Below are 13,853 nucleotides of genomic sequence, written 5' to 3'. Positions count from 1 at the left end.
CTGTTACTTCCTTTGCAGCTGAGGGCATCCATAACACTTTGAACCTCTTCTATCAGCGCAACACAAGGCATTTCCAATATTTGAAAAGTACACATGCTTACCCTGTTCTGCTGACTGGCTAAATTCTTTGTCATTCCTAGCAACTGTGGTACAGATTGCTGCCGCTGTTGCTGTGGTCGTTGCTGTTGTGCTCCTTTTGTCAATGTGACCTTCCGAACGGTCTGTTGTTTCTGGAGTTGTTGCTGGTGCTGCCGCTGAGGCTGGACCTCAAGATGAGAGAAGCCAGTGTTCTCGCTCCCCTGCTGCAAGAACACAGCATCATGCTGCTCAGTGTCTTCACTCAACACAAAACCTTTTACCACTCACCATGTGCTAAATGTCGTATGACCTTGCAAAATCTGAAGAAATAAACTATACATCACACTGAGGTGATAAATTCACTACACTAATAAAACAACTGCTATTTAAATCCACTTTGCAGGACTAAAGGACGAAAGTGTTCCCATAGCTTTCAAAAAAGGATCTAACCATCCACCAGTTAGATAATTAATTTAATATCCACAAGAACAGCAGTTGAACACCCACAGTCACAATTCTAAAACATGGAGATGAATCACTTAGGAATTTTTGATATCATTGACACTGCTGAATTTCATCAAGGGTGCCAAAATTCAATGCTGCCCGACTTCAAACCATTTTTGACAGATAGGTTAAATAAGCTGTGTAGCTGTTGACTAGTGCACTATAAATAATAGTCTATTATCATGATGCTAGTTGGGCCCAGTTGAGATCAATTAATTTCAGTTGACTGGACCAGTGTTGTTTGGGTGTATAGAAAAGGAAGCAGAGAAAAAAAACAGCACGTTTTTTTCTCCCCCTACAGCAAGTGCAGCAGACTCAGAATGTGGATTTTGGCGAGCAAGGGGCTGTTAGTCAGAAAGGTTTGTGGGATCTTCTCAACAATGCCCTTTTAATGGAACAATGTGATATTGCTGCATTTGTGGATGGTTGGTGATTATCTCCCTTTTGTTACAAATCAAATACATTGTAGGAACAGAGAATGAATTACATTTTAAACGGTCTTTTTCTAAGTTAAATGTATGGCAGTAGAGTTCAGTCCCATGTATTACATAGCTTGCAATGCGGGAATTCTGAGCTCCTCTCTGGGGTCTGGAATACCACACGTGGAGGATGTGCCTCGGTTTTTACCAATTTGAGCTATGGCTGGGGGCACTGTGTGCATCTGTGAGGCAGAGAGTTATGTGGGTAGGATGCTGTCAAAGATGGTCAGAGAAGGAATGAGTGACAACCAAGAGGGCAGTCAGTGAAACCTCCGTGCATCTCACTCCAAAATAATTTTTCTGTGTTGGGAAATAATGGGCATGAATTTATTTCTGGGGAGACCAGAGAGAGCCCAGATCACGGCACAAGAGGTGGGGAGGGAGAGCAAGAATCCAAGGGGCAAACAGCAGTAGGCAACTTGATAATGACGGGGTTAGAGGCCCATACTTCCACAGCCATAGATGCAAGGACAGTTTGGCATGTTGCCTCCCTGGTGCCAGTGCCAAGGATATCACAGAATGGGTAAAGAGCAATTTAAAGTGGGAGGGTAAACAACCAGGGATCATGTTCCATTGTGACTGATCACAAAGGGAAAAAGGATGAACACCAAAACTGGTGGTATAGTGGACAATTAATAAGGCTAAGATGCAGTATCTTGATCAACTGGGAAAGTGGGCAAAGGAACGGCTGATGGAATTTAACTCAGATAAGTACAAAATGATGCATTTTGGGAAGTTAAACCAGGCCAGGACAGAGACAGTGAATGACAGCGCCCTGCGGAGTGTTATTGAACAGCGAGGCTCTGGGGTACAAGTCCATAGTTTCCTCAAAGTGGCAGCACAGGCAGACAGAGTGGGGAAGTAGGTGTATGGTATGCTTGCCTTCATCAGCCGAGGCATTGAGTATAGGAGTTGGGACATCATGTTACATGCGTTCAAATCTTTGGTTAGGCCACACTTGGAGTATTGTGTACAGTTGTGGTTGCCACGCTATAGGAAGGAATGTGATTAAGCTGCAGGACAAATGTCTAAGCTGACGCACCAAGTTGGTCTTGAGGGAGTGCTTTTTTCCCCCAGATGAGATGTTTAACCAAAGCCCCATCTCGTTTCTTGGGTGGCACTATTTCAAAGAGCAGAGGAGTTATCCTTGATGTTCTGGGCAATATTAATCCCTCAGCAGCATTTCCAAGATAGATTTGTTATCTAGTTAAATCAGGGTAGGACATACTCAATGAATAGCAGGGCCCTGGGGGAGTGTTGTAGAACAGAGACACCAAGGTGTGCAAGTACATAGTTCCCTGAAAGCAGTGCAGTTAGACAGGATGCTGCAAAAGACATATGGTACACTTGCCTTCTTCAGTCGTAGCACTGAGCACAAGAATTGGGATGTCATGTTACAGCTGTACAAGATGTTGGTGAGACTGCACATGGAGTATTGTGTGCAGTTCTGGTCGCCATGCTATAGGAAGGATGTGATTAAGCTTGAGAGGGTGCAAAAAACATTCACAAAGATGTTGCCAGGACTGGAGAGCTTGAGTTATAAGGAAAGTCTGGATAGGTTGGGACTGTTTTCCCTGGAGCGAAGATGGCTGTAGAGTCCTTATAGAGGTTTATAAAACCATGAGGGGCATAAAAAAGGTAGATGGTCACTGTCTTTTTCCCCCAGAGTAGGGGAGTCTAAAACTAGAGGGCATAGATTTGTGAGAGGGGAAAGATTTAAAGGGGATCGGAGGGGCACCTTTTTTCACAAGGAGGGTGGTGGGTATATGGAATAAAGTGCCAGAAGAGGTAATAGAGGCAAGTACAATTACAATATTTGAAAGACATTTCACAGGTACATGAATAGGAAAGGATTAGAGCGTGGTGGGCCAAATGCAGGCAAACGAAATTAGTGTAGATGAGTATCTTTGTCAGTATGGAGGAATTGGTTCTGTTTCCATGCTGTACAACTCTATGAATCCATGAATACAGGGAACTAGGCAGCAGATCATAGAGCAGGACCTATATGCTGTACTCTATGGATTACTGCCAGTGTCTTGTGCTAATGAGTAGGTAGGGTGGAAGAAAGCATGGCTGAAGAGATGGTGTAGGAGGGAGAACTTTAGATATCTGGATCACTGGGACAGTTTCTGGGGAAGGTGGGACCTGTAAACTGGATGGGGTGCACCTGAACTGAAATGGGCCCAACATCCATGTGGGAAGCAAAAACAGAACACTGGAGAAATTCAACCAGTCAGGTTGAAGGTCTTTCATCATAATTGATTTCTAGCATTTCTGTATCTGCTTCCACCCCCCTCCCCCCCCACCCCCATTTTGAACCTTATGGGGAGGTTTGCTGGTGCTGGTTGGGTGGGTTTCAACTAATTTGGCAGAGGAATGGGACACACAGTAGGTGTATAGATGGGGGAGAGCTTCAATGAAATTTTGCAGGAAAACTAAGCGAATCAAGTAGGTTAAGCATACATAGGTGTGATAAGCACATGGGAGGAATTTGTCCAACCCCTCTTTATAGGCAATAATCTCTAATCCAAATATCCTAATGAACGTCTTCTGCACTGTGGACAGAGACAGGAGTTTTAGATGAGCTCAAGTTAAAAGAGAACCAGCCGGGATCACACTGGAGCTACCACAACTTATCTGATGACGACTAACACAAGAACAAGAATTTTGGTTGCAGGTAACCTATTAAGGTGGAAAAGGGTAATGCTACAGAGAGCAATTGTGTAGGCCATCTTTGTAATGAAGAGGACAGGGGATCACAGGGTCAAATAGAATGTTGTGATTGCTGGCAGATGGGCTCGCCCTGAGAAAATAACCCAGGAGGAACAGGAAACCAGTGCCAAGGCTTTGGAGCTAATGGTGCAGAGCTCTGACATTAGCTTCAGAATGATTCCCGAGACTTTAAACAGAAAACTGACCAGCATCATAAACAAGAACTTCTTATTTGCATGCAACCTGAAAGATACAAGAATTGTTTCTAGGTTTTTAAAAATAGCCATCTATGGTCATTTAAATAGATATTTGTTAAAAAAAAATGACCTGCTTATGCAATAGCTCCAATGAACAGTAATATTACATGCATATTTCAGAAGCCATGGTTCATTTTGTATAATTTCAACTTGCCTAAAGCCAAAGCATGTACATTTTATGATCTGATACTTCAATAAATAGTTTCTAGTATGAAAACTCAGGAAGTCCACAAGAGATCCCAAAAGCTAGATTTCTGCTCATTTATCAGCAAGGTAATCATTTAACATCTCTTTAAAAAAAAATGTATGCTTTCAACATTCATAGAATCATTGATGTTTATAGCACAAGTGAGTCTGCATCCCATCCAAACACAACAGCTAAAAACGACTCATCGTACTTTCCTGCTCCCAGTCCACAGCCTCATAGGTTGCAACACACTGAGTGCTCACCCAGGTATTACTGAAATCTAAGTGCTTCAGCCTCCAGCACCTACACAGAGTCCTACTACCTACTGGGTGATTTTGTTTTTCCTCAGCTCCCCTCTAATCCTAGCAATGCCTAAAATCTAGGCAAATATCCCACATGAAACGCCTCATCCACCTTTGTGTTTTCTGGATGCTATAGGAACCAAGGGTTATGGTGATTATGGGAAATGCCTTGAAGTAGAAGATCAGCCATGATCTTGATGAATTGCAGAACAGAATCAAAGGGATGAATGGCCTCCATCTGCTATTGTATCTGTTGTTCTTTGGTCCTCAACAATTTTTGGTTGCTTAGCATTTACTGTGTACTCCCTTGACATACTTCTGCTCCCCAAAGGCATTAATTCACACTTCCAGGTTAAATTCCATTTGGTACTTTGATGCCCATCTGACCAGCCCCCTGATTTCTTTCTTTTGAACAGTTCTTTCTTCACTGTCAACCAATCCTTACAGCAACTGCAAACCTCTTAATTGCAGACCTTACACTTAAGTCTAAATGCTCTTCTTCATTTTCTTCCTTGGCTGGTTGTAATTTTAAAAAAACTGCAATTCAGATAAATTTATGAGCAAATGGTAAAAAACAAAGTACAGTAAATGCTTTACTATTCGGCATTCAGAGACAAGGAGTGAGCCAGTAAGTCAAATATGCCAGCTGGTCCAGAGTTAGTTATGTTTTCATATAATCAATAATATTAAAGATCACAGAATATAGGAAATGATCAAATTCAGTAAGTATTCAAATTCAGTCAGTGTTCAAATTCACTTATCATAGTGAAGCAATGAGGTATCCAGTGCAGTAGTCCTAATCCACTATATTGTATACAGTACTTAAAATTATATTGTACCTTTAAATTTTTCACTTCACTACTGCACTGTTTACTGTAATTTGATGTTTGTACACTGCACTAATGCTCTTTTACTTTAGGAATCTACAAGAACAATTGCCGACAGTGTTGAAGATGCAGAGCTTGAAGGTGGTTTCATAAATGCTGCCAAAACCACCTGCAGCAAATTTAAGGTGCCTTTTCTTCAAGCATGCAATGAAATTCTTCTCACAGAATTTTAAGAAAGCTTCCAGATTTTTTTCCCCCCAGCACAGGAGATTTTTGGCTGATCAGATTGGCTGTTGCCTTCCTTAGACTCTTCATCTGATGCAATGGCTTGCTCGGGATTAACAACATTTTATATGATTTGATCAGTTAATGTTGACTTCAACATTAGCATCCAAATTAGCCCCTTCTTCAATTTCTTGTTCTCCAAATTCAGTGGTGGGTTGAGGATTCAACAGTTTTGAAGATGTTCAGGATCTTTAAACTCTTTTTTTCATCAGAGGAATAACCCGCAAACATATACCGAAAGAGATTCCTCCTGGCTCTCCTCAAAGTTCAACTCTTCACAGAACCCCGGACACATTCCAAATTATAAATTGCATCTTTGATGGTGAACTCGGATTGAAATCCTTAAATGCTACCGTTATAGTTCACTGGCTTGTGCATTAAATCCTTCCTGTACAGCAGTTTTATTTTCTTTTTGCAGAATTTCTTGATCCATCAGCTGTATAGGGGATGTCACAGCGGCAGGGAGGAAAGCCTTGAAAATGTTCTCAGACACTAACAAGCTCTGAAAGAGGGGATTGAGAATAAACTCCTTACCATCTTGTTTTTCCTGTTTTCCTCAAAGGTTGCTTTATTCCTGGCAAAAAAAAATGATAGGTCCAATTCTAGATTTCTCTGTCACCCTGGCATTATATCGGTCTTTATGTTCCACTGGTATACGTGTGATGCCCTTGAAACCGCTCAACTTGTTGTCCAGCAACCAATAACTTAACCTTGTGCATGCCTATTATGCTGGCACAAGCATGGACAGCAATAAGATTCCTTTGCCTAAAACTAGATGCAGTTTTCTCCTTTGCACCCACTAACGTTGATTCAGGATGACGACAAAACCACTCAGTCTCATTGGCACTGTGGATTTGTTTGGGGAAGGTGGGAGAAAAGACCATGTTCACCTACCACCGTCTAAAAACTCATTATATTTTTCAGCTTATTTTTCCTCCTTCATTAACCATCCAAAAATGAAGTTTCGTAATTTCTGTCTTCTCAGAAAAGTCTTTAGCCTTTTCAATGAGCATGGGTCCAGACGTTGAAAATTCCAACTAGTCTAACAGGGTCCAGACGTCGAAAATTCCAACTAGTCTAACTGGGACAGATTTGGCTTTTGAAGATAATGGCAAATGTCAAAAGCTTTGTTCGTCTCCAATGAAGCCATGAAATTCAGTAACTGAACCTTTTGAGCTTTTATATCTTAGACTTTCAACCAGGCCACATCAAATGTCTTATTCCAGTTGTTATTTTTACTCTTCCCCAATCATTTTATTATCTTCAACTCCTGAGTGCTTGTAAGCATGACAGGCTTGTGTTTTCTCACATCCTCCAAGTGTAGCCATTATGCCCAACGGGTGATGCAACCCAGATAAAAGCACAAGGAAATGCATGCTGGATAGAAGTGGAAGAGAATGCATGCCAGATAGAAACAGAAATTTTCCTGGATAGTGAAAGATGATTTTGTCTTGGATTAAGGTGAAAAATGCCATTTAGTAGTGTTTTGCAGTTCGTTGGAAGGAAGCCAGGGAGTAAAACTTTTACTGTACTGGAATCACTCAGTAAGCAAGTGTGAAGAGAACAAACAAGCTAATGGGAGCATGACTTTCCAGAAACTGACATGGCTGGACACAAGACTAATTTTACACTCTGCTAGAATTCCCTGTCCAATCTCCTTAGGCTCCCACCTGCAATGCCTCATATGTAATCCCTTCATCAAGTTATACAAGAGCATTTAAAAAGGAAAATAAACACAAAAAAAGAGTGATCAGCAAAGTGGTTAAGTGGAGATTATTATGTGGGTAAAAGTATCTTAAAATAAATGAGAGACCATGATATCCAAGACATTAACAAAAGATGTGAGTAACTGAGGTGGGTGGTGGAAATGAGAGCATGAAAGAGAAAAGGCCTATTTCTTGCAGAACGGAAAAGCAAAATATTATAGATACCCAATCTAAAATAAAATCAGTAAATGCCAGAAATGCTCTGATCAGTCGGCATTTGTGCTGGGTTCAGCGCAGTTAATATTTCAGATTGATGGCCTTTCCTCCATTTTTTTCTCCAGTGCTATTTTCATCAAAAATGCCCCTGGCCAAGCACCTAATTACCTCAACCCACCCAAAACTGCCGAGTACACATCCCATCCATTGAAAATTTCTGATTTGTATATCTCAAGCAGCAACCTGCCAAAGCTATTGCACACACCTCAACCCACACACAATTACATCTTTATTTTTTTTGTCCCTCCTCTTCATGAAGCATTGTTTCTCCTTACATGAATGCCGCATGGCCTGCTAAGCATTTTCTGTCTTTAATCTTAAACATTAATGGCTTTTATGTAGCACCTCTGAAATGCAAAAGTGCCCCAGAGCATCACAAGTGTGGATGGCAAAGACATATCCCGTTGCAAAGGTGGTCAAAAATATAGTCAAAGGTAGTATATATAGAGAATTTTAAAGAAGTAGAACGAAACAGAGGGATTGAATGAGTTAGAGTCAGAGATGCAGAATGGAAACAGACCCACTGTGGCAATCAACTACACACTTATACTTATCCTACATTAATCTCAGATTCTAATAAACTCCCCCCAGATTCTACCACACACCTACACTAGGGGCAATGATAAGTGATCAATCTATCTGGGAGAACATGCAAACTCCATACAGACAGAACCCAAAGTCAGCACTGAACTTGAGTTTCTGGTGTTGTGAGGCACTTATACTTAGAAAGGGAATTCAAGACATTATTACATAAGTAATTCAAGGCTGAGCTATCAACAAAGAAAATGGAGATTAAGCACAGAAGAGTTGAGGTTAAGGAATGGAGGACACTGCAGAAATGGATCGAGAGCAAACATAGATCGCAGCCAGGAAGGGGCAATAAGCAACAAATACAAGGCCCAGGCAGCAAGGTTTTGGATAATACAAAGCTGGGTGGCGGTGCAAATTATGAGGATGTATGAAGAGGCTTCAGGGTTCAATGACGGGTTAAGTATAGAGGGCAGATGGAATATAATGTGGAAAAATGTGTGGGCATCCACTTTAGGAGGAAAGAAAATAGAAAAGCAAAGTATTGTTTGTTAAATGGTAAGAGACTGTAAGGCATTGGTGTTCAGATGAACATGGATGTCCTTATATACTAATCAATGAAAGTCAATGAGCTTTTTCAGACCTGACTGCTCAACTACAATCACGTGTCTGGTTTTGTTCATCACTCCTTCCTACACTCCTGTTCACCTAAATGCTTGTATTGTGCTCCCAATGTTAGCAATATTAAAAGACTGACCACTTGCATCATGTTCTTCAAACAATTTTTTTTACATGACCAAATAATTTAACTTTCAACTGGTAAAAATATACAATCCAAATCTTAGTCCCAGTGAATACATAGAATTTCAACAGAAAAAAATACAGTAAATATAGGTCAATAGCTTGACATTTTCATTTCAATGACTAAAAAAGCATATTATTCAATGACACCAATATATAATATGGAAAAAAAAGTTTAAAGTCCTGAAAAACTCCTCAAGGTTGCTAGAAGTAGACAGTTTCCAATATTGAGTCATCAAGACACAGAACACAGATTTAGGATTAAATTCTGGAATGTTAGGAGAGACCAGGAGAAACTGCTTTGCAGGGTTGCAAGGCTGGGGATTCACTTCCAGGGTTAGTGGTCGAGTCAGAAAGTACGGCAACAAGGAAATTTACACGGAATAGATGGTTGAAGGAAAATGGGTTAAAAGGTCGAGCAGCATCTGTGAAGAGAGAAACAGAGTTAATGCTTCAAAGTTCTGAAACACTAACTCTCTTTCCACAGATGCTGCCTGAACTGCTGAGTATTCCCGGCATTCTGATTTTACTTGTCATTTCCACCACCTGCAATTTTTGGGTTTTCTAATGCATTAAATGGAACTGGGTAATAATTGTGGTTAGGCTTCTCAGCTTGTGAAGAAAATAAACAAGCATTTACAAGCTGGGAAGAAGTGTTTATATTTTATGTATACGTCTATGAGTTTTCGCAAATATAAAGTTTAAAAGAACATCCTTCACTTGACAAAAATGTCCTTAATTTTCAAATATCAAAAAGTTACATCTTCATAAATGTCTTCAATATTCTTTTTTAAAAAAATACGTTTTATCAATGATTTAAATTTAGCAAATACGCAGCCTCCAAACATGAATTGCACACTTCTGCCAGAACACCATTATATTTTTATTAAATTCTATCAGTTTTGTCTCGGAAAAACCCTTTCCAAAAGACCTTCAAAATCTAACTGATTAAATCTTATTCCTATTCTAAAACCCAAGCAAGTGGTGATAACACCAACCACATTCAGCAGAGTGCAAATTGATTAATCCCCTTCTATAGAATTGCACCTCTCTTGATTACACCTATCAAATGTTAAGTACCATTATTCTGGAGTGACAACACATGACAAATTCCCCATCCATTTGCTGCAGTCTTTGTGGTCCTGCTAGCCTGTACTAACGCTGATGAAAAATTAATTTCCCTTATCTACAACTAAGCCCCGAAATCCAAATCCTGCAAACTGGCAACTCTTTCTGTACAGGTATTATGAAAACCTCTAAAGATTAATTGCACGTCAGGTGACATTAAATTAATTTCTGTATTCCTGACAGACATTTGATACTCTGTACTGAGAGAAAAGATAACATTGTCAGAGTACACAGAACGACAGCAGTGCAGCTTCCTGGGCAGCATCGCAAAGATTCCCTTTATAAAAAGGCTACACTGCACTGTCAAAGGTACTGCCACCAATTCAGCTGCCGGCAGACTTTCCAAGACAAGAATCTATTAACAGTGACACAATGCTTTTATTACCACTTGCAAATAAAAAAAAATTCAGATTTATGTTCGAATCCCATTGGCATTTATGGGAAAATAAGCAGATTTAACATCCTTCTTTCATACTAAGCCGCAAAAACCCGAATCATTTGAAGTACTATTAAGATCAGTCAAAAGTTTAATTAGTACACATGGGCTTTACCTACAGGAGATTTTACTTTGGTGCCCATACTGCAATAGATTATTTTTGCACATGTTCAAGCAATACCATCTGGCAAAAGAAAAAGCCAGATTTAAGGCAATTCACCATTGAGTCAAAATTTTGATAATTTTTCCAGAGTGTATTTCTATCATGCTGGACTTTAAGTGCAGTAGACATACTTAAGAGGTGAAACCAGATGATGTCCCAGGCTTTCAATTTGCTCAAAAATAATGGAAATCTGGGAACCACTGCCAATGGGTCATCAATTAATACCAAGCACCAAAATCCCTTATAAAAACTGTATGAATAATTACATTCAGCACTGTAAATGAGACCTTAAAAGGATTTGCCAATGTAATAGTTTTTTAAACTTCTGAAACCAATGCTAGTAATATATTATCTACAGTTTGAAAAAAAATGCTAAGTACAAAGAGATCCAGAAATAAAACAAAAGCAGGTAGATACAGTAACTGCAATATGTACAAAGATCAAATACTGTTTGAGTAATGTAGGCTCTTCTTTCCTTCAGCTTTCCCAATGATACTTCTGATTATTTAATATGGAAAATGCTTTCCAAATATTTATTTTTTCAAAATTAGCATCATTCCACATTTTCACAAAGAAACTTGGGTCTTACCATCGTTGGTAGCTTGAGTACCCTTACTTTGGGATTAATGTGAGGCCCATCCCCTCCTCCACTGTTCATTCTTTGCATTACTGTCCGTTTAATACCAGGCTTTAATTCTTGGGACTTGATTGCAGGAATAACCATCTTCACAGATTGTACACTGGGTCCTGATGTGCCAACAGGTTTAGACTGGGCCAGTTTGGGAAATTGTAATTGATTTAAGGGTGCAGATCTGACCTGTTTGATTTGGTTGACATTCTTTCTCATTTCTGTCTGAACTTGCAGAATATTTCCAGATTGTTGAGTTCTATTGGCTTGTTGCTGTACTCCTGTAGTCTGTTTCCTTGTGAACAGTCTATTCTTTATATTTGGCTGTGCTTGATTTACAGCCTGTAGTGTAGCTGGGTTAACATTCTGGGGAGCCTGTTGTGTATTGGCTAGTTGTTGTTGAGATGGTTGTTGTGCTAGTGGTTGCTGTTGCTGTTGTTGCTGTGCAAGTCTTTCGAGAAGTTCTTTCTTTCGGGCACCAGCTTGCTGCTGCCGTCGGAGTTCCTTCTGTCTCAGTATTTCTTCTCTGAGTCTTTTCTGTTCCTCAATTTTCAAACGATACACCCTTGTTTCCTCATCTTCATCTGCAGACTGGCAGAGAAACAAAAATGGTCAATAAATTTAATGAAACAAAATGTCAGCGTTGAAGGAGATGAATTTAAACAACATTTAAACTACCTATTGAAGAGCTGAAGCTAAAGGGAATCTTTCTGAGACAAACCTGCACAAAAAGTTGATAACTTAGAGATGGCATTCAACAAGATAGTCTCCATGGAAGAAAAAAGTGGGGAGTTGGAGGAAGGCAAGGTCCATCTTTTTTCTTTCTTTTAACCCAATACTAACTTCAGAGGTAGAAATAGCAGTCAGTGGAGCGGTATGTTCTTCCTGTGAAATGTGGGAGATCAGAGAGAAGGCAAGTGTCCTGACAACTACACTTGCAGGAGGTATATGCAGCTGCACTCCTCTCAGACCATATGACTCGGAGCAGCAGTTGAACTCTGAGGAGCATACAGGAGGCAGAAGATGTTAGACATTGGAGTTTCAAGGAGGTGGTCATACAGCAAGTTCAGATGCGTGACCACCAGGAGGGGCAGGCAGGTAGGTCTCCTGTGGCTGTTCCCCTCTCTAAGTACACCATTCTGGATATTGTTTGAGGGGGAAATGGCCTCTCAGGGGAAAGCAACAACAGCAGCCAGATCAGTAGTACCATGGCTGGCTCTGTTGCACAGCAGGATTGGTCAAAGTCTAGGCAAGTGGTGGTGATAGGGGACCTTTGCCACCTAAGAACTTGGTTCACAGATGCACTTCCAACTTGTGAGCTGTTTGGGTTACGAACAGTTCACAGGAATGGAATCCTGCCTTGACCTGTATGGTGTGTTGCCTTCCTGGCGCCATGGTCATGGATGTCTCTGAATGGGCACAGGACACTGAAAGATGAGGGTGAGCAGCCAGAGGTCATGGTCTATATTGGTACCACCAACAAAGGAAGGGAGACAAGTGAATATCAGGAGTTAGGTAGAAGATTAAAGAGCAAGGCTTTGAAGGTTGTAATCTCAGGATCACTCCCTGTGCCATGCACCAGTGAAGATAGGAGTAGGAAGAATGCATGGCTGAAGAGCAGGTGCGGGCATATGAGCAGAGGTGAGAGGTGATGTGTACAAGAGGAACGGGTTGCATCTTAACGTTGGGGGGGGGGGGGGGGGGGGGGGGGAGGGAGGATGTGGGAATGTGGGGAGACAAACCAATATCCTTGTGGAGAAGTTTGCTAGTGCTACTCAAGAGGATTTAAAGTAGTCTGGCAGGGTGGAACCCAAAGTAATAGTGCATCAGATGAGAAAAATGCAGCAAATATAGGAGATTACAGTAAGCAAGTGCAGCAGAAAAGTCAGGCAGGGCCAGGACAGAGTGTGTGGAACATCTGATAGGCTAAATTACATTTACTTTAATACAAGAAGACTCACAGGTGAGGCACTTGAACTTGGAGCATGGATCGGCTCATGGGAATGTGATATTGCAACTATTAGGAAAATGAGGTTGAGAGATAGGCTGGCAGCTCAATGTTCTGGGGTGCCAGTGCTTCCAGTACGACAGAGTTTGAGGGAAGAGAGGAGGGGAAGTTGCACATTTGATTAGGGAGAGCATCATGGCAAAACTTAGAGAAAATAAGCCAGGGAACATCCAGCAAGGCCACAGGAGTAGAACATGGAATAAAAAAGTGGGAATCATTTTGATGAGATTATACTACAGCCCTCCCCAACAGTCAATGGGATTAACAGTAGATATGTAGGAAAATCACAAACAGGTGTAGGAATAATAGGGTTGTAATGGTAGGTGATTTTAAATACCCTAATATGTTGTGTCCAGGAAAGTTTTCTGAAGAAATATGTAGGTGGCCCTACTTGGGAAGGGGGGCTGCACTCCACCTCTTCTTAGGAAATGAAGCCGAGCAAGTTGTTGACGTGGTGGTGCACTTTGGGACCAGCGACCATAATTTTGTAAGTTTCAAGATAGTCATGAAAAAGATGGGACTGGTCCTCAAGTTAAAATCCTAAATTG

General features: G+C 40.8%; 1 protein-coding gene across 4 annotated transcripts in view; it reads right to left on the bottom strand.

Annotated features, from left to right (window-relative positions):
• The window catches only part of LOC127570472 (RNA-binding protein 33-like), a 126,163-nt gene that overhangs the window by 22,816 nt on the left and 89,494 nt on the right, over positions 1 to 13,853 (bottom strand). For 3 of the 4 annotated variants that reach the window (XM_052016084.1, XM_052016082.1, XM_052016083.1), the window contains exons 15-16: positions 11,259 to 11,888; positions 102 to 302 (exon numbers count right to left, since the gene is read on the bottom strand). In XM_052016084.1, coding sequence (XP_051872044.1) covers positions 102 to 302; positions 11,259 to 11,888 — 831 coding nt within the window. The remainder of the gene's footprint in view (positions 1 to 101; positions 303 to 11,258; positions 11,889 to 13,853) is intronic. The other variant, XM_052016086.1, reaches the window with a different exon arrangement.

This window comes from Pristis pectinata, chromosome 5 (assembly GCF_009764475.1).
Source record: "Pristis pectinata isolate sPriPec2 chromosome 5, sPriPec2.1.pri, whole genome shotgun sequence".
Classification (NCBI taxonomy): domain Eukaryota; kingdom Metazoa; phylum Chordata; class Chondrichthyes; order Rhinopristiformes; family Pristidae; genus Pristis; species Pristis pectinata.
The sequence above is the reverse complement of the archived record's forward strand: the minus strand, read 5'-3'. Positions and strand labels throughout refer to the sequence as shown.